Source organism: Loxodonta africana, chromosome X, assembly GCF_030014295.1.
Source record: "Loxodonta africana isolate mLoxAfr1 chromosome X, mLoxAfr1.hap2, whole genome shotgun sequence".
Taxonomy (NCBI): Eukaryota; Metazoa; Chordata; class Mammalia; order Proboscidea; family Elephantidae; genus Loxodonta; species Loxodonta africana.
Genome location: NC_087369.1, coordinates 132216891 through 132241589, shown reverse-complemented (window position 1 = coordinate 132241589; position 24699 = coordinate 132216891). Strand labels below are relative to the sequence as shown.

General features: G+C 42.3%; 1 protein-coding gene across 2 annotated transcripts; it reads left to right on the top strand.

Moving 5' to 3' along the window:
- Positions 1-201: 201 nt before the first annotated feature.
- On the top strand, positions 202-23737 carry CAPN6 (calpain 6). 2 transcript variants are annotated; one of them, XM_023553905.2, is made up of 13 exons: positions 202-271; positions 7084-7263; positions 15660-15791; positions 17163-17371; positions 17874-18066; positions 18639-18832; positions 19091-19168; positions 19275-19461; positions 21103-21225; positions 21407-21609; positions 22176-22297; positions 22642-22778; positions 23397-23737. In XM_023553905.2, exons 2-13 carry the CDS (start codon positions 7099-7101, stop codon positions 23577-23579), a joined length of 1926 nt encoding a protein of 641 aa, XP_023409673.1. In that variant the 5' UTR covers positions 202-271; positions 7084-7098; the 3' UTR covers positions 23580-23737. The 2 variants fall into 2 exon arrangements, with proteins under 2 accessions (XP_023409673.1, XP_064134755.1); XM_064278685.1 differs by lacking the exon at positions 202-271 and adding an exon at positions 278-396.
- The last annotated feature ends 962 nt before the right edge of the window (positions 23738-24699 follow it).

Sequence of the window (24699 nt, the reverse complement as noted above, 5' to 3'; positions counted from 1 at the left end):
GGTGGGTCTGGAGTGGGCATCCCGTCTGCACATCTGGCAGGGGCACGTTCCAGCTTTTCCTCGTGACTCAGGATCAGTTTCTGACTGGGGGCGGGACAAAGGCTCCTGAAATTGCTTCAAGGCACCTCCCCCTATGAGCAAATCTTGGTACAGCCCAAATAGTTTCAGGTTAAGAAAACCCGAATCTTTGTTCAGCCGCACTCAGACTGAACAGTCTTGGTGAGGGTTACCTGGCCAAGAGCCGCAGCAGTAAGTCTCCTGGATAGCTCAGGTGAGTAGAGAGGGCAGTTGCAAACTTACTCTAGAGTTTTCTTTGCTTGATAACTAAGAAGAAACTTCAACTTTATAGTTAATCAAAATCCACAGCTATACTTTTATGATTTATCTGGATAGAAGGTGAGTGCATAATAACTGTTTGGAAAATTAAAAAAATAAGTGCATGGGGGGCTGGTTGTGGCTGTATGGCAATGAGATTTTGGGTGGATATCTGGTGAGTTTGTATATTTATTTATTTATTTGTTTGTTTGTTTTATTTTTTTGTTTGTTTGTTTTAATCTTCTACTCAAGATACCTGGTAAGTAAGGACAAACCCGGGAGGGGAGCGGGGTGGGGGAAGAAGGCTGACTGACTTCCAGGGCTTCAGTCTAGCTCCTGCTGACCCGCAGTTGTGAACAAATCATTGAAACACAGGCAAAATCTTGGACCCACACTGTGTGCAAAAGGCCGGTAAGCCCCAGCAGTGGCGCGCACAGCCTAGGCTTGCGCCGTTTCACAGGAGGGAGTGGCAGTCGAGGCTGCCTGCTCCTAGTCTGCACAGTCGGCGGCCCTCCTGCCTGGTGACAGGTTGCTCTTGGCTAGTTCATTTTCAGCCCCTAGCCTGGTTTTCTCCTCCTCTGATTCTTGCTTTGATTTAAACTTTGCTTTGCAGTTGGGGTTCTGTCGAGCTCCCAGTTAACCTGCCACTCATATTCTAGGGGCTAACTGGGCTACTTGACCAGGGCAGGCTGGGGAGCAGGAAAAGGAATTGGAACTCTTAAGTCTGATGAAAAGCACATAGGAAAATTTAACAAATTCTGCTGTTTTGACAGTCACTTATGTTAATGTTTTTATGAAATTCGGTTAGTGTCTCATTCGCTAATCTTTTTTTGTGAAATTAAGGACACTATGTTGTGTGCCAAGGAGTCGATTCTGACTCATAAAGACCCTATAGGACAGCGTGGAACTGCCTCATAGGGTTTCCAAGGCTGTAATCTTTACAGAAGCAGATTGCCAGGTCTTTTCTCCTGCGGAGCTGCAGCTGGGTGAGTTCAAACCGCAGACTTTTTAGTTGGTTAGCAGCTGATCGCTTAACCATTGCGCCACCAGGACTAAATCCGTGGATACTGATAATTAATTCTTTCATTCCTCCGGCAGTTTTGTGTGTGTGTGTGTATACTCTGGATTTGAATAACATTATTTGTTCTTAGAGTCCCTAGCAGGCTAGGAAAAAGCCTAAACACTTGTGCGGTCAGGAATAGGTTAAAAAGCAGGCTTTCCTTATCCTTGGGAGTTTTCAGTTCCTAAATTAAAAGCAGAAAAAGCCCCTTTGTGACCCCAAAACAGTGTTTCTTTGATTAGCCTTGATTTGAAATCATCTCACCTTCTGACAGCTTGCAATTCAAAAACAAAACTCCTAAGTGCATTCTTGTAAGAAGAGGGCAATGAGAATCTTTTAAAACAATGTCTTGAGGTTTTGTGTGTGCATGCTTTATTTTTTTTTTCCTCCTTCCCTTTTTAAAAATTGTAGTAAAAAGAGTCAGGAGATCTGAGCTTTAGGAAAGTGTCAGCTCTGTAACTCCATAATCTTGGGCAAGTTCCTGCACCTCTCTGTAAAATAAAGAAATTGGGTGAAGTGATTTCTAAGTGTTCTTCCAGGGTAACATTCTATGAAAATCAAAATTAGATTCTCTGAGTCAGAATCAACTTGATGGCAACAGGTTTGGGTTTGTTTTTTTTTTTAAGGTATAAAATAAGACTTACATGATGAGCTTACCCAGCCAAAAGGGAAAAATCAGGTAAGGTGAAAAGTCGGCAAAGGAGAGGTGGAATAGGGAGGGGGTAGAGAATGGTGGAGGAGCCCTGGTGGCACAGTGGTTAAGCACTGAGTTGCTAACTGAAAGGTTGGCCGTTTGAACCCACTCAGCAGCTCCACGGGGGAAAGACTCGGCGATTTTTAAAGATTACAGCCTAGAAAACCCTACGGGGTAGTTCTAATTCTGTTACATGGGGTTGGTATGAGTAAAAAATTGGCTCAGCAGCACCTAACAACAACAGCACAAAATGGCCGAAGAGCCATTTGATATTAGTCTTTTAAATGTTGGTGTGTGTGTTATTCAAAGCATTGTGGTGGTTTCCTCTAGGGACAGAACACAGATTTACCGAATTTAGTAAATGCCAAATAACAAGCATTTCCTAATAGTATTACCGTGCATTGGCCTTGTCCTTAACAGGTAAAAAGTGTATTCACAGACTTAATTTCATCAGATTCTCCCAATAACACTGTGAGGTAGACAAGGGAGCCATCATATTCCCGATGTGCTTATGGGGAAACTGAGATACAGAGATGTTACCGACACTAAACGGTGGCATTTGGGACTTGATTCTGGATCTGCTGACTCTCTGTGCTCTTTTTATGATTCTGAATTGCTTTTTACTTTTTTGATAGAGTTTTTCGACAATGGAATTAAAGAAAGTTGTGGGTGCACATTTTTTATTTTTTTGTCTTTGAATGTCTTTGAATATTCTCCTCTCTGGGCAGAGTAGTTTCATCCTATACAAGGCAGTGGGCCCGATCCAGAGGACCTCTGTGGTCCCATTCAGAGAATCTGTACAGCCGTTATGTTCCCTGGTAGACATGTGCCCGTAGACATAAAATATGACGGGGCCACCGTAGATATGGAAAAAAAAAATTCCCTGTGTGACAACCATTGCTGAGATTTTATTTCTTCCTCTCCAAGCCCTGTTTCTCTCACCACCCCACCCTCAGATGTGGGGGTACAGGAGCTGTTTTTGGCTAAAGTGGCAGAGTTGGGTCTTTTGTAATCAATTTGCTCATCAAACTATTAATTGCTTTCACCTCTGATTTTACTACAAGGCCAGAACAAGGGGGAAACTGTGGAAAGGGAGAAAGAATGCCCCCAGAGCCATGCTCTTTCTCCCCCCCACCCACACGCCGGAAATGCCCTACCCTCTCCTCCACTCTCCCCACAGACTGGATTTTCTTTATCAGATAATTTTTTTTTTTTTTAGAGCAAAAGCTGGTTTCTACCCTAAGGCTGACCCACAGGTAAAGAAGCAAGTGATTATTCTCTGAAGAGTTTGCCCAGATCCCCCAAGCTTTACAGTTCAGGAAATAGCAAAAGTTCTCTCCCCTAATGGCAGCCTTATTTTCTACGTGGCAGGCTCCCTCATCTTCCCTTGGCAATTCCCAACTTTCCCTACTCTGGACCCGCCCTTCCCCCTTGCCCTGGTCTACAAGGCCTTCCTCATATTCCCTTTCCAGGCTTGGGGTTCCAATTCAAATAGTGCTGACCAAGGCAGTGCTAAACCTCACACTCTGCCTCAGTCAACCACTCATGCCATAGCCCTTCAGGCCACAGGGTTCCTCTTCTTAAATGTCCACATTTCCTTTGTTAGCTAGCCAAGGCCCTAGCTTTTATCCTCAGTCTACTGACTGTGCCTAATACGTGGTCTTTAACTTAAAGCTCTCCTCTTTCCCTCGCTGTTGTGGGCAGTAAGAGAGCAAGGACGGAGTGTTCACTTCTTCACTCTCCTACGCTCTGACAGGGCAAGTTGTTTATGACAAACCCAACTTATAAATTTCTGGATTACCTAAAGTTTTCTGAGAGCTAGCTGCTGAACCCTCCGACATCAAAGGTTAGTATTCTCCCATGGCCATCAAGCCATGAAAATAAAGAATCTTTTTGGTGCCAACTATGGCAGTAAATTCCAGGCAGAATGCCTTGAAATTGGGTATGGTGTTTGCTTTGGAGGGCTTTCCTCATTTGAGCTAAAAAAAAAAAAAATCCCTTCTTTAAGAAGGCAGAGACCAAAAGAAGCAGTATGGTGTGATGGAAAGCACACCAAATCTGGCATTAGACAGAGCAGGGTTTGAGTCGTCTCTGCCAGTTTCTAGCTACCCCTTCTCCGAGCTGCCATTTCTGCAGATACAAAATAAAGAATAAAGATAATATCTACTGAGCACGGCTACCGTGAAAAGAACATGAACTAAAATGCAAAATGCACATTTTAAACAGTGAATTCTTGTGGTGGTGGGTTCGAATCACCGACCTCTCAGTTAGCAGCCAAGTGCTTAACCAAAACATTAATTTTCTACCAAAGACGTACATCTACTCAACAGCTATTTCCTGAACAATGGTTGTATGCCTAGCTCTGTGTCAGGCAATGAGAGACATAAGGATAGAGGACGGAGAGCTTACAGTGTAATTCTTGCATTTATGGAGCCCTTCCTACTCATTCAAAATACTTTTACACCAACCTTCTCATTGGATACAGCAACGGTGTGATAACTCCATTGTCCTAATGAGAAAATCGAGGCACAAAGCGAACAACACCGTAGAGCAAATGGAACACGGTTCTCCTGTGACCTAGTCAGAAATGGGGGTGAATTCTACTCTGCAAATCCAACCGGACTGGGAACTACATTTGCACCCTAATGAAAGCATCTCAAAGATCAGGCTAATAACACGCTATTCCTTATTTACTATGTGCCCCCAAATGCAGGCACTCCCCCCACAGGCATGCTATCGAGATTTGACCTATCCACACGCCAGCTGTGCATTCTTCCTCAGAAATAATCTACTTGGATCATACTGGTTTTTACAATCAAACCTGTTTTTCTTTTCAATTGATGTTGTTTCTGCCTGTCGACAGGCCCTCTTTATAACAGGGATTTCCTTTGCAGACTCCTGTCTGCCATTTGACTGAGAAGCAAGGGAGACTGCTGGGGGTAGCAGGCCTTCTCAAAAACAGGAAATGCCCATTTATCCAGAATGGGCAGAGACTAGGAGACTCTGGCAAACTAAATGTTCTAATTGTCTCAGACTGTGCCCTGTTAAGTTCCTAGCCTCTGGCAATCCACTAAGTCTTCTAGGGATAGCAAGAAGCACAGTGATGTTTGTTATAAATTTTAGCACACAGGAATATTGGGGTTCATTTGTAACAGGTTCTAGAAAGGAGCCTGGACAAACATTCTGGTTGACTCTGATGCTGCTTAGCTGAAAATCACTACGGATACTACCCATGTCAGGAGCCCTGGTGGTACAATGGTTAAGTACTAATTGAAGGGTTGGTGGTTCAAACTCACCCAGTGGATCCATGGGAAAAAGACCTGGTGATCTCCTCCCATAAAGATTACAGCCTAGAAAATCCTATGGGGCAGTTCTACTCTGTCACATGGGGTCGCCATGAGTCGAAATCGACGGGATGGCACCTAACAACAACTGCCACCAACCATGACTTTAAATACAATAAAATGCACTTTAATGTTCAAAATATGTGAACAGACTTGAATCTGATGACTGAAAGCATTTAGATACTTTGCAGTGGCCCACAACCCTTACTTTGAGAAGCATTTATAAGTTGTCTATGGCAAAACTGTGGTTATTTTCAGCTTTATTCCTTAGATTCAGAGTAAGAGTAAGTTTGCTGAACATATATTATAGGTTGCAAATAACATTGAATTAAAATGGTTTATGGTTCTCAAATATGGAGATTTCTTGACCAGTAAAATATTTCAATGTAATACTGAAAGGACATGAAATGAGCTGGTAGAACGGTCTGATTAATATTAAACTTTATATAAAATAGTGACTGTCTCTTTCTTAACTTGGTTTAGAACTGTTACACAGATAATCGTCTGTAAAGTGCTAATTTAGTCAATTTTTTCACTAATTTCTTCCATTTTTTAGCAGATACTCTAAACCTTAAGTCAAAATTTGTGTTTTAATCCTAATCGTCCTGGACTGTGAATATAGATAGACGTTTTTGAAATAGTTGATGCCATGGAAATTCCACAACCCCCTCTTATTTACTGTTGAATGTCATGAAGGTATCATTAAAATCATTACAAATCTATCTTTGTGAATCCAGCAAAAGCATTGAAAACCCTATTATCACCCCAAAGCTATTTAAAATCAAATTTGCCTTTTAAATTATCCTCATAAAAACCAGTTGTTAAGGGCATTTGAGTGTGGGGCACTCTGATAGACATTGCCTGAAGAGCCACTATATTCTCTGTTTAACAATGTGAGGCTTTTTTTTTCTTTTTTAAGAAAAGAAAGCAACAGTGTATTGCCATGGGATAAGTCTCCATAGTCCACCAAATTAGTGTAATTGAATTTCAGAGTCTGCCTTTTATCGTGGGCAAATGATTGTGCATTAGACTTTGAAGAAGAAAGACTCATACAATCTTTCTATCTTTCCTTGTCTTTGGAGGCCATCTGCTGAGCTCTGCTTCATGGCCAGTGATAAAAAAAAAATGCAAAGCTTTTTAAATGATGAAAGGGAAGGAATTGTGTAAAAGGGTTTGTTAGGATTGAAAGGGGATGCTTCTCCCCTCATATACAAAGTGTGTGGCCCTCCATGGCACCAACTTATTCTGGATAGAGTAAAATGAATTTTTTTCCCTTATCTTCAAATTTAGAATTGTTCTATGTATGCCTTGAAGTCCCCCTTGCCAGTGTAAAATGGAAGATTACCTTTTAAATTATAATGACTCACATTTTACTAGCAATCTGTACATTTTTAAATCTATTTTTCCAATAAGATTATTAAAGCCTACATTACCCTATTTGGCAAATGAAGAAACTGAGGCCCAAAAATGGTTAGGTGGCCTTGTACTAATTAGTTGCAGACACCAAACACTTCTTCCCCTGAAAATCAGTTGTTTTTCCTGTAAAACCAAAGATGAAGTGCCTACCTCTGGAAATATGTCACTGGGATGACTGACATTGGTCAAATCTCAGGTAATCTTCATGAAAACTTTAGAATTTCTTCCAATAAAAACAATTTTTCTCATTCTAGGTATAGTTTGATACCATGAGTCCTCCTCTGAAGCTTTTCAAAAACCAGAAGTATCATGACTTGAAAGAGGCATGCATCAAAGATGGCAGACTTTTCTGTGACCAAACCTTTCTGCCTGAGAATGATTCTCTTTTCTTCAATCGACTGCTTCCTGGAAAGGTGGTGTGGAAACGTCCCCGGGTAATTTTCCATTTTATGTCTCCCTCTTGACTTCCCCCTTCATAACTCTACTTGCTTTGCTATTTCACTTACAAAGGCTGCTGTGTATAGACCAATTTAGGAGACAGTTTTAAACTGGGAGATTTCATGGAGCTGTACTCCTGGATATAGTTTTAGGAGTTGTAAATTTTAGTCAAAATTTGTCAGATTTAGTAATTTAAAAAAGACCAAAAACAAAATAGGAGGTAAAAGGAGATAGACCATGCTTATTTTCTTTTGGTGGTTCATTCAAATAAATGTGGTAACTTGAAAAGCAACTATACTCTTGTCTCTCTGCTGGGTTACCTATCATAGTAACTTCAAAATAATCTCAGACTAGTGAGGAAAAACTCCTTACATGGTGAGGCTTTAAGCATAAATGAAATGGACTCCACAGGAACAAGATATATTTTGCATTGTGGGAGGGAAACTTCTTTGCTACTCTTTAGATACCATCACTTGTATTCGCCCATAATTGCCAAAGTGGGATTCAAGTAGAATTGCAGTTCTTTTCACCACCTATTAATAGTTACTATGGTTCTCTGTAAAGATTACAGCCTAGGAAACCCTATGGGGCCTGTTCTACTCTATCATATAGGGTTGCTATGAGTTGGAATCCACTAGATGGCACACAGCAACTGCCTCAAACACCACCAACTCAAGGCTTGCCTTCTTCAATGAGTAAGCTATCACTTTCTAGTTGCAATTTCCACAGCTTAAGCTCCTAAATGGAGTTTAAAATCTACTTCAGTTTATGTAGGTTGCTACCAGGTGGTGCCAGGATACTTTGGTCACTTCAAGGCTCCTGTCTTCTATGCCTCTCAAAGGACATGCCTCAGTTATTCCCCTAGAGAATGATAGCCATTGAGAATATTAGTCTTGGAGAAGTCTTCTCCATCAGAAGGAAGATTATTCTCCTGCCTTTCTGTGGCTTCACTTGTTGACATCCCTGCAGATCAACTTTGCTGACCTGCAATAAAAATCTGGGAAACATGAGCAGAATTCACTAACCGCTAATTGAGTATGCAGAGAGGTAAGAGTTTTTTTTTTTCTTCTTTCAGAAATCCACTGAGAGAATAAAGATATGTTGTCTGTGAGCCACTCTTATGAATGGATGGTAATAATGAGGGGTGACCACTCTTTTCAGATGTTTGGATATGAAGGACAGAAGATCAATAGGGGAGAAATAGCTAAACGGGAGGCAGGGAATTGAGGGAGGTTTTCTGGGAGGTGTCTTTAAAATAGGATAGAACCGAACATATTTATAGGCTAGGGAGTAACCAGTAAAGAAGAAGAGGTTGAAGACTCAGGAGGGAGAGGGAATGATCAATAGGATGAGGTCCAAGAGGAGGTTAGAGGAGATCCAGTGGACGGCAAAATTGCAAGCCAACATGAAGCCATTCCCCAGATGTGAACCAAGACGACAGTGCTTCCTGTACTGGCCAGCCTTTGGACACATCCTTGCCACCCCCCGCCCCCGCCGCCCCGTCTTGGCTCAGTCCTTTGTCCTTCGCCTTCACCTTCCAAATTCTGTGGATAGAATCCTAGATGGATTAGCAGGGAAGGAAAAAATTTAATAACCATGGCAATAGTCCATCTGAGGCAAGCAATTCGCCTTCCAGGATGAGGGAATGTCAGAATGAGGGTGAATGGGGATGGGGAAAAAGTATGAATCAACATTTATTGCATGCCTACTATGGCCAAGATACTGCAATATATTTGTGGAGTTTTCTATACCTTATTTCATTTCATTTCATCCTTATTTATCATGGCTTAGCAAAGTAGGTGTTTTAAAAATTACTTTGATCATAATTATTTTTCCAGGTTTTAAAAGAAAGGTAGATATTATTATGCACATTTTATTAATTAGGGAACTGGGAATTAGAAGGTAGAAATCTGCCCAGTGTCAGACTGCTAACAAATATCACAGCTGGGATTTAAACCCAGGTTTGACTATAAAGCCCATATTCTTTTTCACTGTACCATGTTGCCATTTCAGGGAGATGGAGTTGTTGATGTCACTTCTTTCGGCTAAAATATGTGGCTTCTTTCCAACCAGTTCTCATATTCCTCCTCACTGTGTTGTACACTGTGCTGAACATCCATTAACTGATTCATAATATTCCTTTTGAGAACATCCTGTGAGCGTAGTCTTATGAAGCCAAAAGGGAAAGTTTCCCCAGAAATGTTTATTGAGCAACTACTATATGCCAGCCTCTGTGCAAGATACAGACCTGTATCAATTAGGAGCCTGAGGTGAGGCATTCCCATTCTATTTGGAGATATTCATATTGAGCTTTCAAAGAGCTAAATAGTAAACTAATGCCAGATAAGAAAAGTATTATTTTCAGCATACAGACAACTAAATTTTGTAGGGTTTTGAAGAAGATTACTGTGAATTGGAGTGGTCGGGGAAGGGTCTTTTGTGGGAAGTACGGGGTGGGGGAGCTAAGGTTCTGGGCCACCATGTGCACCTCCTCAAAAAGCTGTAGATTCCTTTCCAGCCAGAGTGAAGGCCAGGCCTGTGGTCAAGAACCACATCAAGGTTCTCTGGCCTCCCCTTAGGAAAGCTGAGAGACAGTGAGGGTTTCTGAAATGGCTCAGGAAGACCAAATGTGTCATTGGCCTCATTTGCCTCGTTGGCAGGGTTGAGATCCTGATTTGCAGGGAAGCTTACAGACATCTTGTCCTTTAGCGTGCCATGTAGCCTGATACTCAGCCAGGGCTGTTATCTTGGGTCTCCACAATGGAAGGATCACGATGAACCTGGAGTTTTCTGTCTCTTCTGTGTTGAAAAGCTTTTGCTTTTATAGGCCTCTATGCCTGTAAACACTATTAATAGTTGAACAAACTGACTCTAGTCTAGCTTCCACCATCCTGAGCCGGGATTGGGTTCCCCTCCCTCCCACTTGCCACTTCCTTGGTGAGTCCTAAGGATCCACCTTAGATAGACAGGAATTCTGAGAGTGTTTTGCAATTGTTCAAAGCCAGGTCATATGCTTATACCCTCCAGAGGAAAATCCTTCTCCTTAACTCCTCCAGTGATCCAATGGCCCTAGCTATAGTCTTAGGTTTCTAGATATACAAGCATATTACCTGAGACCATATGCTCCTGGACTTCTGTGCCCTCCTGAGGTCTCAACATATGAAGTCTTCATAAATACCAAGAGCTGAGTTATACTAAGTTACAGTGTGATCATAAATCTGCAGGTAGGATTTTTAGCCTGAAATCTGCCTGCCAAATTCCCGTAGAAAAATATCTTCTCCAGTTCCTTCCAGCCTCTTTCCTCACAACCCCTCTCTGGCTTTATTCCTGACTGACTCATACCCAGCTACAATAGAGTCAGACACATCTAATCCCCACTAAAATGGAGCAAGGCATCATGGGAATCTGCATTGCCAACTGTGGGGGAGTGAGAGCACCTGCACAAGATCTCCTGTCAGCTTTTCTGGTCAAGTTTTGAGTTCAGCCTCTACTACCCACTGCCTCTGCCCAGGTCTACCTCTGGGAAATATCCTCCTGGGGCCATTTTGCTACATTTTCTGCCTGGAAGTAGGGTCATGAGGTTCTGATTTCAATCCATGGTAGTAGGGATGGAAGGGAAGGGCTGATGAGTGAAGATGTTAGAAGCAGAATGTACAGGCTTAGATGATAGATTGCATGTGAAGGCGCAGTAAAGGTGGAAACACTTTTTGTCTTTATGCTAATAGAAATTCCCAGCCACCAGCTGAATGTGGCATCTCCTCTGGACAATAATTTTGGCCTAGACTGTTCATGAATTTTTCTTCCCAGAGGTCATGTCCCCCCAGCCTAATAGTCCTGAGTGGTTTCCACTTTTTACGTAATTAAAGAGAGTTGAATAGGCCTATACCCTTTCACTCCATCTGTCCTATTTATTTTAAATTCTGTATTTAAAAAAAACTTCAACAGCTTTACTGAAGTATAATTTATATACCATAAAATTCACCTGTTTGAAGTGATTTTTAGGAAGTTTACAGAGTTGTGCAACCATCACCACAATCATTTTTAGAACATTTTCATCATCTTAAAATGAAATCATATCCATTAGCAGTCACTCCCCACTCCTCCCTACTTCCAGCCCTGGCAACCACCAATCTCCTGTCTTTCTACAGATTTGCCTATTCTGGACTTTTCATATAAATGTAATCATACAATACGTGGCCTTTTGTGACTGGCTTCTTTCACTTAGCTTAAGGGTCATCCATGTTATAGCATGTATCAGTTTGTATCTTTTTCTTGATGAACAGTATTCCATTGAATGGATATATAAATTCTTCCTAATAAACCAGTTTGGGATTTATACCTGGATTCTCCTAGCAGAAGTCTGAAGGTTCAAGTAGGAAGAAAATTACTTAGTGACTTGGATGTCTAGGTTGGAAATGGAAGTTGGGCTTAAGATGGGTGATGGATTTTATTCCTAGGCTCCATACTGAGTTTTCCTTGGAGAGGTTAGGAAGGAAGAAAAAGTTTTATTGATGATGAGATCTTCATTAAGAAGTAAAATTCCCCAGCAGATAAAGTGGACTCTATGAGAGGCTGGTCCAACACTGGCCCCTGAGTCCCAAGACCATCTATAAATGCTCTATCTTGGGATTCAGTTTTATAAGGATAAGATAATGGCTACTTGGACTAGTTTACAAAACCCTCTGGCCCCAGATGGCAGCTCTGTGCAAATCTGGCCCTAGACCTTCTAGTACTACTTAGAGCCCTGGACTTAGTCATAATGTACTTACTATAGGGATGTCCTTACTGGCAGATGTCCACACCCACATCTCCCCAGTACCACTAGACTGCATGTGGCACTTCTGAAACTTTTTCCACCCTTCTCGCTGATGGTTTTCTGGGCTGCCTTTCTTTGTGTGCACGTGTGTGTGTGTGTATGTGTGTTTCCTGAGGTTTACCCTAGGCCTCAGTGTTTGTCAGCGAAACTCACTTGTGTGATTAAAAAAAAAAAACTGCTAAAGATAGGGATGTGGTAGATGCAAAGGGAGCCACTTGTTCAGGGCTCCAGGCTTTGTAATGGATGCCCCTCAAAGGTCTCTAGGAGGGAGGATTGGGTAAGGACATTGGGAGCGTTCCTCAAAGCTCAGCTAAGAGAACATACTTCCTGGAGAAACTGCTTTTCTTTGCTTATAGAAGGCTTTGGCTTGGAATGGAGGGTGGGGGATGGGAACAGGATGGACCATTCCTGGCTTTACTCTTGTTGCTGGACTTCTTAGTTGTGTGTTTCCCTAAGAAATGATTTCTCCTTGACAAACAGCCCAGTTCAAAGATCACTTCAACTTTGCCAACACAGCTGGTAGCCATTAGAGGCTCAGCATCTCCCCTCCCTCCCAAGCCACCCAAATATGTGAATATGTAAGCCGTGACCTCTCCCCCACCCTCACTCCAGCAGAGCTCAGGCTGAAATATCCCATCTGCACTCTGCATCTCAGCTTTGAGCAACAGAAAATTTTCTCCAGCCTTGCTTCCTTACCTCCAACAGGAGGACACGCAGTGCATCCAAAACTAGGAGGAAGGTCAATAAAACATTCATTTTATTGTTTTCAAATTTTTAACCAAAAAGTCCATTTGGCTGTTAGATTTTCATTGAATCATTACCCTTTACCCTTTCTATCTTCTTGGCTGCTTTCTAGTCTTTTAATTCTTTAATTTCTCAAAGAGGTAGAAGATGTAGTTTAATAAGGCTTTGGCTCCGTATTTCACATCGTGGTGCTGACATATAGCAAGGGGTTGATATCTGTTTAGTGAATCAAATTGAGAAGATTAAAGCCTATTGAGGATAGTTAGTGCGTGGGTAGGGAGAAACCAAAAGATGACTTAAGTAAGTCTTCCAGGAAGGTGGAGAGAGCTTTTAGGTGAGTGTTACGTAAAATGGCATAAAACACTGGTGACAGAGAGGTTGTAGCATCTCTGTCCCTGGAGAGCTTCATGATGTGGTGGCCATTGATAAGCCTAAAGACTGAGGGATGGAACAAATGAGGTCTTGAGGTGTCTTTAACTGTATGTGGTTTTGAAGAATCTAATACTTTAGTCCAAATTCTCCTACTAACTGGCTAGATGACCAGAGGCAAGTTACTTGTCCTATCTGGGCCTGCTTCCTCATCTGTAAAATGAAGAGGTTGAACTAGATAGTCTCTAAAGTTTTTTCCAGCTTTGACATTCTATTACTAAATTTATTATGTTTTAAACCCATTGTTAAATAGCCATCATGTATGAGGAGAGGTGAAGTAAAAGAGGCATGGGCCAGTTTATAAGAGAAAATGGAAAAATTAGTTTTTGCCCGAATTTATATTCTCCCATGATTATACATACACATTGTACAAAACCACACTTAGCTTAGGTACACAAGAGAATAATCACCAGTTCCTGAATTTGAATTTTGTTCACAAATCTTTTTGCTCATTTATGTAAACCCTTATGTATTGAATAGAAGCTAACATGCCAGAGTGTTGGCTGAACATCCCTGCTGTGAAATGAAAACCTTGTAGAAGTACAAGACACTGTAATGTAACCCTACATTAAAACTCTAATAACTCTACATAAAACCAGCAAATAATTTACCTTAATCTTCTCAAAACATGCTTTTTCACAAGTCAAATGTCCACTTTATTGTTTTACCATGCTTGGAAATGATATGCATCATCTAGGTCCATGAAATCATTGTATAACTTTCTATCTTGCTCCAAATAAAATGGTAACACCCTAAGCCTGGGAAAAAAAAACCATGCTTAGGATCTTAGAAAAGCCAAAGAAACCATGAGAACAGCAAGAATATCAGGGTCTAACTCACCCAACACACCTGCTATATGTTCCATAAGTTAAAAAACAGGCAACTCCCAACCCCTAAAAAAGTATTTACAGTATTCTCCTAAGACAAAAGTAGTGATGAGACACCAGACATTCATATTAAAAAAAAACAAAAACAGAAAAGCCAAAGCTGACAACCCACCTAACCATCTCCTTTTGGCAGAGGGATGACCAATTAATCTTCAGTTTGGATTTGTCCCTGCCCAGGATGCCTATTCCTTTCCAGAAATTATTTTGGCTTTTAAAGAATATATTGAATGTTTCATTCTGTAGACCAGACCCTTCATCAGTGAGAATTATGTCCATTAAAAAGAGAGAGAGAGAGAGAGTTGATGACCAGAAAAACACAGCAGTCTCAATTTAATAACTTCTAAAAAGTATTTTAAAAAGGATACGTGTCTAGATTTTCTTTCCATTTGAGACTAGGATTTATTTCTTCTGAGTAAGCAGAATGTCAAAGTACTGGCCAAAGGCCTCCTCCATGAGGCTTTCTCCATCTACTCAAGACTTCATTGTTATTGCCTGCCTTTGAACTCTGCAAGTCCTAATAGCCTGAGTCACACAATCATGTCTTCAATTAGATGGTATCATGTATACTGCTATGCCTTTGCCCATGCTTGTCTCCATTAATCCCTCCATACCCCTCTTTTGTCCAACTGCCTAACTCTAGTCATCCTTAAAGCTTCAACTCAAGCATCACCACCTCTGTGTAACCTATTCCGACTACGTTGCAGATAAATGGCTCTGCTGTGCCCTCATCACGTTGTGTGGAAATTGTGTTATATGGGTCTCATTTTCCTACCCAGGGTGGAAATGGCACAGTGGGGGAAGGTACACACATTTACCCCAAACAATTCTGCCCTATTCTCTGCCCAGGCCCCCTGGGAACACCCCCTGTAGGGAGAAGAGTGTCTGCTGAAGTTCTCCTGTGAGAAGTCTATTATCATTTGCCATTAATGCCTCTACCATCTATACTCACCCAAAGATGTGAAAAAATCTGGTTGCCATGGAAACCACTGTTGCCTTTGCTTTATGTTAGAAAAGGGCTTCATGTGTAAGGTTTTCTGACTCATTTTCCTAGTAGGGAAAAGCATTAATGTTCACTTCCATCAGACCTTGTCTCTTAGATTCAATCATCCTTCCAAGCACAGGTACTTCAGAAAAATATCGTCCTGACAAAATAGGGTCAGAATGTACTGTGATAATTTCTAGTCGTCCACTTTAAAAAGCTCACCAATGTGGTAAAAATACTTCCAAACCTCAATGATAGCTATGTTTAAGGGCCCCCACAAACAAACCTCAACCTATCTCATTGTATCCCCTCCGCAACCTGGTCCAAACCCACTCCTCTTTACATTTCTCCTATCACTTCCACACATAACCCTTTTCCTCACAACCTCCTAAATTTTCCCTTTATTCCAACTATCAAAATTCTAGTCATCTTTCAAACCCCACTTCCTCTGTGAAGTCTGCCCTGACTAGCTTAGCTCATGACTCTTAGAAAACTCTCTAACCAGACTCTTATAATCAATTATTGTATCAACAGGACATCTGCGATGATCCCCGTCTGATTGTGGGCAACATCAGCAACCATCAGCTGACCCAAGGGAGACTGGGGCACAGGCCAATGATCTCTGCATTTTCCTGTTTGGCTGTTCAGGAGCCGCACTGGACAAAGGTATTCCCCTTCCCATGGACCTCACTCAGTTTCCAACTTCTTGTCTTTAATAATTTTAGGAAAAGTCAGCTCATAACTTTCTTAGATGGTTTTATTTCCTGAAGGCAGAGGTATGAACGGGGCGACTTTATCCCCCGTTTTATTATGAAAACATCACAACTACAAAAGAGTTGAAAGAATTTTACAGTGAAGACTCATATATCCATCTAGATTCTATCAGTAACATTTTACTCTGCTTGCTTTGCCACATGGAATAGTTGATCTTTTCTTTTTAATACACTTTTTTTTTTTTTAACAGTTTTAGGTTTACGGAAAAATTGTGCAGAAAGAACAGAGAGTTCCCACATACCCCAATCCCCTCCACTCACTCTTTCTATTATTAACATCTTACGTTTAGTGTGGTACATTTGTTACAACTGATGAACTAGTGTTGATACATTATTATTAACTAAAGTCCGTGGATTACATTAGGGTTCATTCTTTGTGTTGGACAATCCTATGAGTTTTGACAAATACAGATTAACACGTGTCCACCAATACAGTCTCATATAGAACAGTTTCACTGCCCTAAACTTATCCTGTGTGCCAATTTTATTGATCTTTTATTACCACTAGACTCAATATCTCTGCATACGATTAGTCTTTATACCTCCTGGGGTATATATTCAGTAGGGGCTAGGAAGTCACTAACAGATCTGAACAACAGGAAAGGTGAGAAAGATGGAAAGAGACACACGAAAAGGTTCTAATAAATTATTAATAATGCAAAAATCCCTTTGGTACTCAGTAGAGTTCAAGGCAATGAAGTGTTAATTTGATCTGGGAAAAAGTTAAGAGCATTTTCCCTAGAAAAATCATTTTAGAAGATTAATGTGTAATTGTGATGTAAAAAGGCGATGTAAAAAGGAGAAGGCCTTACATTGAATTTTATTCAAGGTATGAATACATGAAATCTATAAGATGGCCCCTTTTTAAAAACTTACAGCACAGTGGGCCTTGTGATTTGATTGGTTGTTTTGTAAAATGTCTTGTTTAATAGTTATAGATACAGCCATGACTATGCTTGTACAGTCCATGCCTCATCATCTAGTTGGTATATTGTCTGTAGAAGCTGTTTAACCCCTTACTGGCTGTCCCCAGCCACCCTCTGTACTCCTGTGTGCATTCAGGGCAGCCATGGTAATAACATCCTTACCAAAACTGAAATGGGGAAGTAAAAGTTGTGGACAAAGTACCCTACGTGCAACTTCCCCAGGTAGTCTCAAACCAGATGTATTTGGTATGCTTCCTATTGCCACATGGATTTGTCAGGAGTTAATTGTATCAATATCTGTTGAATGACATTTTATGGGATGTTCTTTACCTTTGTAGACAATCCCCCACCCTAAGGAACAAGAATGGGACCCTCGAAAACCAAATAAATATGCTGGAATATTCCGCTTCCGTTTCTGGCATTTTGGAGAATGGACTGAGGTGGTGATTGATGACCTGCTGCCCACCATCAATGGAGATCTGGTCTTTTCCTTCTCCACCTCCATGAATGAGTTTTGGAATGCTCTAATGGAAAAAGCTTATGCCAAGTAAGGAAGGAGGTTGACTAGATGGTGGTCAGGGCACACGAAGAAAGGAAAGCTACACTCATCCTTGGGAGTTCATTTTCTCCCAGCCTGACCCCTGAGTTTAAGTTTGGTAGAATCTCTGTGAAATCCAAGGCATTATTTTGGGCCTAGGATTGGCCCTGAGAAATCCAAGATAGGAAAAATCGTTTGTTTAGAATTCCCTACTTTTTCCTATGTGCCCCTTCTTGCAGCTAATCCGCAAATCGCATAGGATTATGGCTTCAAGTTTTCTCCTTGTCTTTAATATCTACCTGTAGAAAGAAATCTCTGCTCAGCCTATCCTTTATCAACATAGTTTAAGCCTAGAATTTTCTGATTATAATCTCAATATCTCTCATTCCATACCTAGAGAAAAGCCAGCTGGTAAAGCCAGGGGAGGGAGACTTTTCTAATTCTTGGGAACATCACTTCCTTAACCTGTAAAAATACTTTTAGAAAGAGAACTTTACATTTTTGCCCCTAGGCTGCTGGGCTGCTATGAGGCCCTAGACAGTTTGACCACCACTGATATCATTGTGGACTTCACTGGCACGGTGGCTGAAACTGTTGACATGAATAAGGGCAGATACACTGAGCTTGTTGAGGAGAAGTACAAGCTGTTCAAAGAACTGAAGAAAACGTTTACCAAAGGAGGTCTGATCTGCTGCTCCATTGAGGTTTGTGTTCACCCAGAAACAACCACTCTATACTCACCCCTGGCAGTGGATACTACAGATTTTAGTAGGAAACATAGCCTTAACCCAGAGCTCCATGAAAAGTCATTATGGAGGTCAGAAAACTAACGTACGAATTGGGCCCTGGTGCAGAGACTGAGGAACTTTAACTTTTCATTCTTTTGTACCAGTCATCCCCCTGAGGGCAAATGCAGCATCCCAGCTGATGTAAATAGTCCTTCGCCTTGATTCCTCCTGCCTCTGCTCCATATTGAAATTACAGCTGCTTACGCAAGGAATCAACCAACCCCAAGAAAGTTTGATGAAGTTTATATCAGTGCACTACAGTGGGTAGTTTGAATCGGAATTGCTTAAGTGAGGCTGTTATAGTACTTTCTTTATTATTTCCTTTGCTTCACTTATTTTGTGTCAACTTAGGTGTCAGGATCAAATTTTCATCTGCATAGGGAAAATGAGCTTCAACCATACTGGGGTAAACCAATCAAGGAAGAAGGGGAGCCAAAGGATCTGAGTCTCTCAATTCTTGTGTCCTTATGTATGTATCTTTCTCTTAGCCTCCCACTCAGGAGGAACAGGAAGTTGAAACTGATTGGGGTCTGCTGAAGGGCCATACCTACACCATGACTGATATTCGTAAGATCCGTCTTGGAGAGAGACTTGTGGAGGTCTTCAGTACTGAGAAGCTGTACATGATTCGCCTGAGAAACCCCTTGGGAAGACAGGAATGGAGTGGCCCCTGGAGTGAAATGTAAGTGGCATTCCACTTTGACTGCTACTTCCCCAAAGCCCTGTGGTTCTCCCAAGTTCATCCCTCCAGATAGCTAGGGGGCTCTCAATGCTCAGTGACGTCAGTGGGCTCTTGTCAGACATCAGGTCTGTGACTCAGCCAGAAGTGAGACAAAGCAGGCCGAATCCTCATGCATTTTGTTGCTTTGGCACCATGTTTACTGCAGAAAGTCAATGACAAGCAGAACAGCTCAATGCTTTGTTGTTTATTTTCCTTTAGTTCTGAAGAATGGCAGCAACTGACTGCAGCAGATCGCAAGACCCTGGGGCTTGTTATGTCTGATGATGGAGAGTTTTGGTGAGGAGAGGTTTTCTGAGCTGCAAATATTGGGGTTTCTACATGGAACTACAGGGTTATGTATTAACTATCATCTTCATTTCTTTCCTGTGCTCCTTCCATTCAGGGTAAGCCTGGAGGACTTTTGCCGAAACTTTCATGCAGTGTATGTCTGCCGCAATGTGAACAACTCTATTTTTGGCCGCAAGGAGCTGCAATCAATGCTGGGATGTTGGACTGTGAATGATGATCCCCTGATGAATCGCTCTGGAGGATGCTATAACAACCGTGATACCTTCCTGCAGAATCCCCAGGTTTGAGTCAATTTTTTTTTCTTTGCCTCCGAGTTATTCAGAAAATAGGAAACCAGTTTTCATCTTGGTCCTCTCTGGAGTATTTCATTAAGAGTGATTCAGTGCTTCCATTTGCAGTTCTTCCATTTGCAGCTATTGTGTAATATTGATCAACTAGGATCCCTGGGGATTGGCTAGGACGCTATAAGCACAGCAGAGACTGTGTCTCTTGATAGAGACATACCTTGACAACATTATCAAATCTGAGTCACCTCCTCTGGCTGCCTCTCTCCTAGCCAGATTGCTTGATGTGGCTCTTTGACATCCTTTGCTTTCTTGTAAAGGCTCTGCTCCCAGGTGCTTTTTCAATTCTTCCTCACTTCTCTTTACTGCCCAACTGTTCTCTTGGGTACACATTTACTATATGTATCCTCTTCCTCATGCCAGGTGCCTTCTTCGAATCCCATCATTATGTCTCCCTTTTCTCATCTTGAACCAGGTTATTTTTTTCAGGATTTGAATCACTGCCCTGTCAATGATCCTACCCTGTCCACTTCCTATTATAATGCTATTCTGAATGACCCATTAAGTAGGGGTCAAGCCCAGGTATACCCCAAAGCGAAGTATCTAAAGGTCCAAAGCCTGAATCTATAATAACCTGAATGGTTTTATCCCCAAATGTGGTGATGAGTTAACTCACAGGAGACAATTCTTCTGATTGTACTGCTGCCTTACTAACCATGGGCCTAATTGGCCAGGCATTTTGGAGAATACTAAGGCTGATTGGCTGATTTACTTAACTCATGCTTTCCTTCCATCTCGTCCATTTTAATTGTCCCTAAAGGAAAGAAAGAACTCCTATTACTCCCACCTCACTCCCATTTACAACCCTGGAAATGTCTCAAGTAGCAGGCTGGGGAAATAACCCTTCAAGCTTTACTTTAAGTGTACACATGTGATTAGTCTTTGGTGGGGCCTTGTGAGCCTATGGCTCTGCATCTGTTTTCTCTTTCTTTCTAAAGGGAGGGAGAGAGATAGGAAGAGAAAGAGGAGACAGAGAGAGAGAAAGAGGGAGACCGAGAGAGATGATCCTTTTTAGTTTTAGTTCCCAATAGCACCACAATTCTCCACACGATGTTGGAAAGTCTCTGGCACAGGCCTGCAGCTTCTCTAAAGTGATAGGAAAGCATCAATTCTCCAAGAAATGGATCCAGCCCTTCCACAAGCCACATGTCCGGATGGCAATAGGAGACTAGCCCAGGGGGATGCTGCAGTGTCAGGATGAGTCAAACAAGAACTTTTCTGTTTTTCTGGATTCTGAATTTTATTTTGTATACAAGTTTTAAGAACAAAGGGAAATAATAAGAAAACAAAATCATACCAGGAACTTACTTAAAAAAGCATACTTTCTTCAGCATTGAAGATCTAGGAATGAAATCGTCCCTCAATACATACCGAATGCCATAAGGAGAAGCAAGTTTTATGATTTACACTCAGCAAGTTGATGAATTACCCAAGGCCTCATTGTCTGGGCAAAAGCAACGGCCAGAAATATCACCCAGCTCTCTACGCTTCCCAATGTAGTTTTCTTCCCTGAAATCTGAGCTGACTCATCTGAAAAGGAAGTTCTAACTAAGCTTTCTGTTGACCTATTTCTCTTAGTACATCTTCACTGTGCCTGAGGATGGGCACAAGGTCATCATGTCACTGCAGCAAAAGGACCTGCGCAATTACCGCAGAATGGGAAGACCTGACAATTACATCATTGGCTTTGAGCTCTTCAAGGTAAGAATGGGCATTTGGGACAGAGAGAATGATGGCAAACAGAGCCAAAACTTAGAAGATTTAGGCTATAGGGGAATTATGAAAGGGCTGAGGATAAGGAAGACAGAGGACCTAGGATCTTCCATCATAAAAACTCTTCGATTTGAACAGGGTAAGATATTTCATCCTATCTCATTTTCAGGTGGAGATGAACCGCAGATTCCGCCTCCACCACCTCTACATCCAGGAGCGTGCTGGGACTTCCACCTATATTGACACACGCACCGTGTTTCTGAGCAAGTACCTGAAGAAGGGCAGCTATGTGCTTGTCCCAACCATGTTCCAGCATGGCCGCACCAGCGAATTTCTCCTGAGAATCTTCTCTGAAGTGCCTGTTAAGCTCAGGTTGTTTCCTTGGCCAGTCCCTGTGAACTCCTATTCTCTGCTTTGCCTCCAGCCCTAACCCCCTTGACCCTTTTTCCTCTAAGTAGACACTCAATGGGGCAATTTGTTCAAGTCAGGCTTAACTGAAGCTGCAGCAATAGAAATGTTTCTCTAAGTGGGGTTATGGGAAATTTCCCAGTGGAAGTCTGAGCTTCAGGGCTCTGAGCTGCCATTTCAGTGGAGCAGGCCTATAGCCTAAGTTCATTCACTTAGGTTTTCTTCTGTTCTCTGGCTGACTCGCCATTTTCTTAAACAGCTGGCACTCCTCACTGCTCTTCTGTTATGTTGTGAGTACTGGGTCACCAAAGCTACTTTGTCCCCCCATCCTGTCTAGTCAGATCATTATCTGTTGGTCCTTAAAGCAAGGGGAAAGGAAAACATATTCATAAAATATAGGCCATGTCTCAGGAGGAATGGGCTAGGTCACTTGGCATCTCCTGTTTTCAGCAACAGTGTCTGCTTTGGTAGGCCTATCTCTTCATCAGGCATTCATCATCAGATAACTTGTCTTCTTTTTGATGCTCCAGGGAACTGACTCTGGACATGCCGAAGATGTCCTGCTGGAACCTGGCTCGTGGTTACCCGAAGGTGGTTACCCAAATCACTGTTCACAGTGTTGAGGGGCTGGAGAAGAAGCACGCCAATGAATGTAAGAACTACAGAGGAGTCTGGGAAAGAAAAGCTCAGTTTCATTTCTTGCATGCATGGTTCAAAGAGATGGTCACAAATGATTCCCTCTGACGGTATTTTAGTCTAGGGAGGTAAGGGTGGGTGTCAATTGTGGCAGAGAATGGGATGTAAACTTCGTTGGGTAATATTCATCTTTATGGTATGGAAAACGAAAGGGACTTAGAATAAAAGTTGAGTCCTAGGTCATACTGGTGCTTAGGGTGTCATGCTGAAAGCCCCAGAATGGACTTGTTGAGATAGCCTTTGCCTGTCTAGAAAGGGAACTTTGTCACTGTATTAAAAATGAATATCACTTTGTTCCAGCTGTAAACCCATATCTGATCATCAAGTGTGGAAAGGAGGAAGTCCGTTCCCCTGTCCAAAAGAATACTGTTCATGCCATTTTCGATACCCAGGCCATTTTCTACAGAAGGACCACTGACATTCCTATTATAATACAGGTAAGAATGCAAACAGGGGCCCCCTAGGACGGCTCATATTCAGTAGCAGATACTAGATTATCCCAAGTTCCTCAAATACTGCTAGGATATAGAGCAAGGGTTATCCTGTTTGTTTGTTTTTCTTTTTTGTTTGCTTATTTTGTACTGAAAGATACTTCCCATAAGGCATGGACACTGAATTCCACAATCTCCACCCTAAATATCCTTTTCCCTGTCATTGTAGACACGATCCCAAATGCTCATGGTCACATACGTGCACGCATATATTGTAAAATCACACGAGGGGAAACACATGCCAGTTCAGACAACACTCACGTTGCTAGGTCAGGATGGACCACTGCAGTCTGGCAGAATTTTCCTGACTGAATGCGTCTGACCAGCTGCCTTTAGCTAACCATCCCACAGGTCAAGGATAATCCTGACCTCTGCTTCCTTGCTTTTTCATCTATACTCTTTGAGGTATTCTCCTCTCAGTTAAGGGCATCAGCAAAAAACAAAATGGTCTCTTGATTTTGAAATAGACTTTTCCAGGCTCAGCATTAGGTTCTCGATGTCACTGGGCAAAGGCCAGTCTCACAGAAGGTTGCTCACCCTCATTTCCTTGACTTGTCTCCCCAGGTGTGGAACAAACGAAAATTCTGTGATCAGTTCTTGGGGCAAATTATTCTAGATGCTGACCCCAGTGACTGCCGTGATGTGAAGTCTCTGTACCTGCGTAAGAAGGGTGGTCCAGCTGCCAAAGTCAAGCAAGGCCATATCAGCTTCAAGGTTATTTCCAGTGATGATCTCACTGAGCTCTAAGTCTCCTGTCCCGGAGAATCCTGACAGAGCTTTGATTTCCTGTCAGGTGTCAAGTCTTATCTCAGATTTAAAATCTTTAGAAAGAAAGAAATTCACAGTAATTAACTTTTTCTCTCTTCTGATTAGTCCCCCATACCTCCCGATCCAAGTAGCATCAGTAGCTACATAACCTATATACCTCCAGCAGCTGGACAGGGGGAGGTGACAGTTCCATCTGGAGATCATAACAACAAACAAAAGATCTCTGGGGCTTCTGGGGGTGAGATTCAAGCAGGACAATAGCAAGGGCTTGGGAACCTTACAGATGTCTTTGCTGCTTCCACATGTCCAATATATTCCCCCCGTAGGGCATGTTGGGGAAGGAGGAGGAGTGATCAAGGCCAAGCTGGTCTAGCCTGACATCTCAGTTCCTGACTGAATACTGCAGACTTCCCAGCAGCATTTCAACCAGTAGCCAGAGCCTGCTTATAAGTCCCCAACCCTTGCCACCACACAATCTTCACCACCACCACCATCACCACCTCCAGAAAGTGTAGTCCTGCCTTAACCCCAACACCCCCCAAAGTAAGTTTTACCTTCATGTTGAGGAAGCTTCCTAGGTGCTTAATCAAGAACTGGAGTTCAGTGAAAGATTAAAGTCGGCAGCCAGTGTCTGTGGGCAAGCAAGGCCTTGACGGGCAAAGGGCCTGAGCTCCAGCTCTTTGGAAGCCAGCTGTGTGCCACAAGAGGGAAAAATGGAAGAAGCTGCAGTGGGAGACAAAGCCTCAGTCCCCCACCCACCCACACACACATACACTCACACATGCGCACATGGGCGCACACGAACTACCATTCAGGCTGTCAGTGGGCAAGAGGAAGGAAGGGTAAGTGCCATACACTACAAGGATGAGAGAACCCATCTAGGCAGAATACAGCCAATTCAAGGCCCCTGACTGCAATGTGAAACCTCCTGCTGCTGCTAGGTTTACAAACAAGCCCATTGTCCTGTGCCTCCTAATATCATTGGTACTGAAGGCCCATCTGGGGGCTTGAGACTTTGGGTCCCAGCTCGGGCCCCTCAGGTTTTTCCCCTAGTTGGGAAGCTCCACTTCCCCGGGGGTGTTTGTTTGCCCACTTGTTT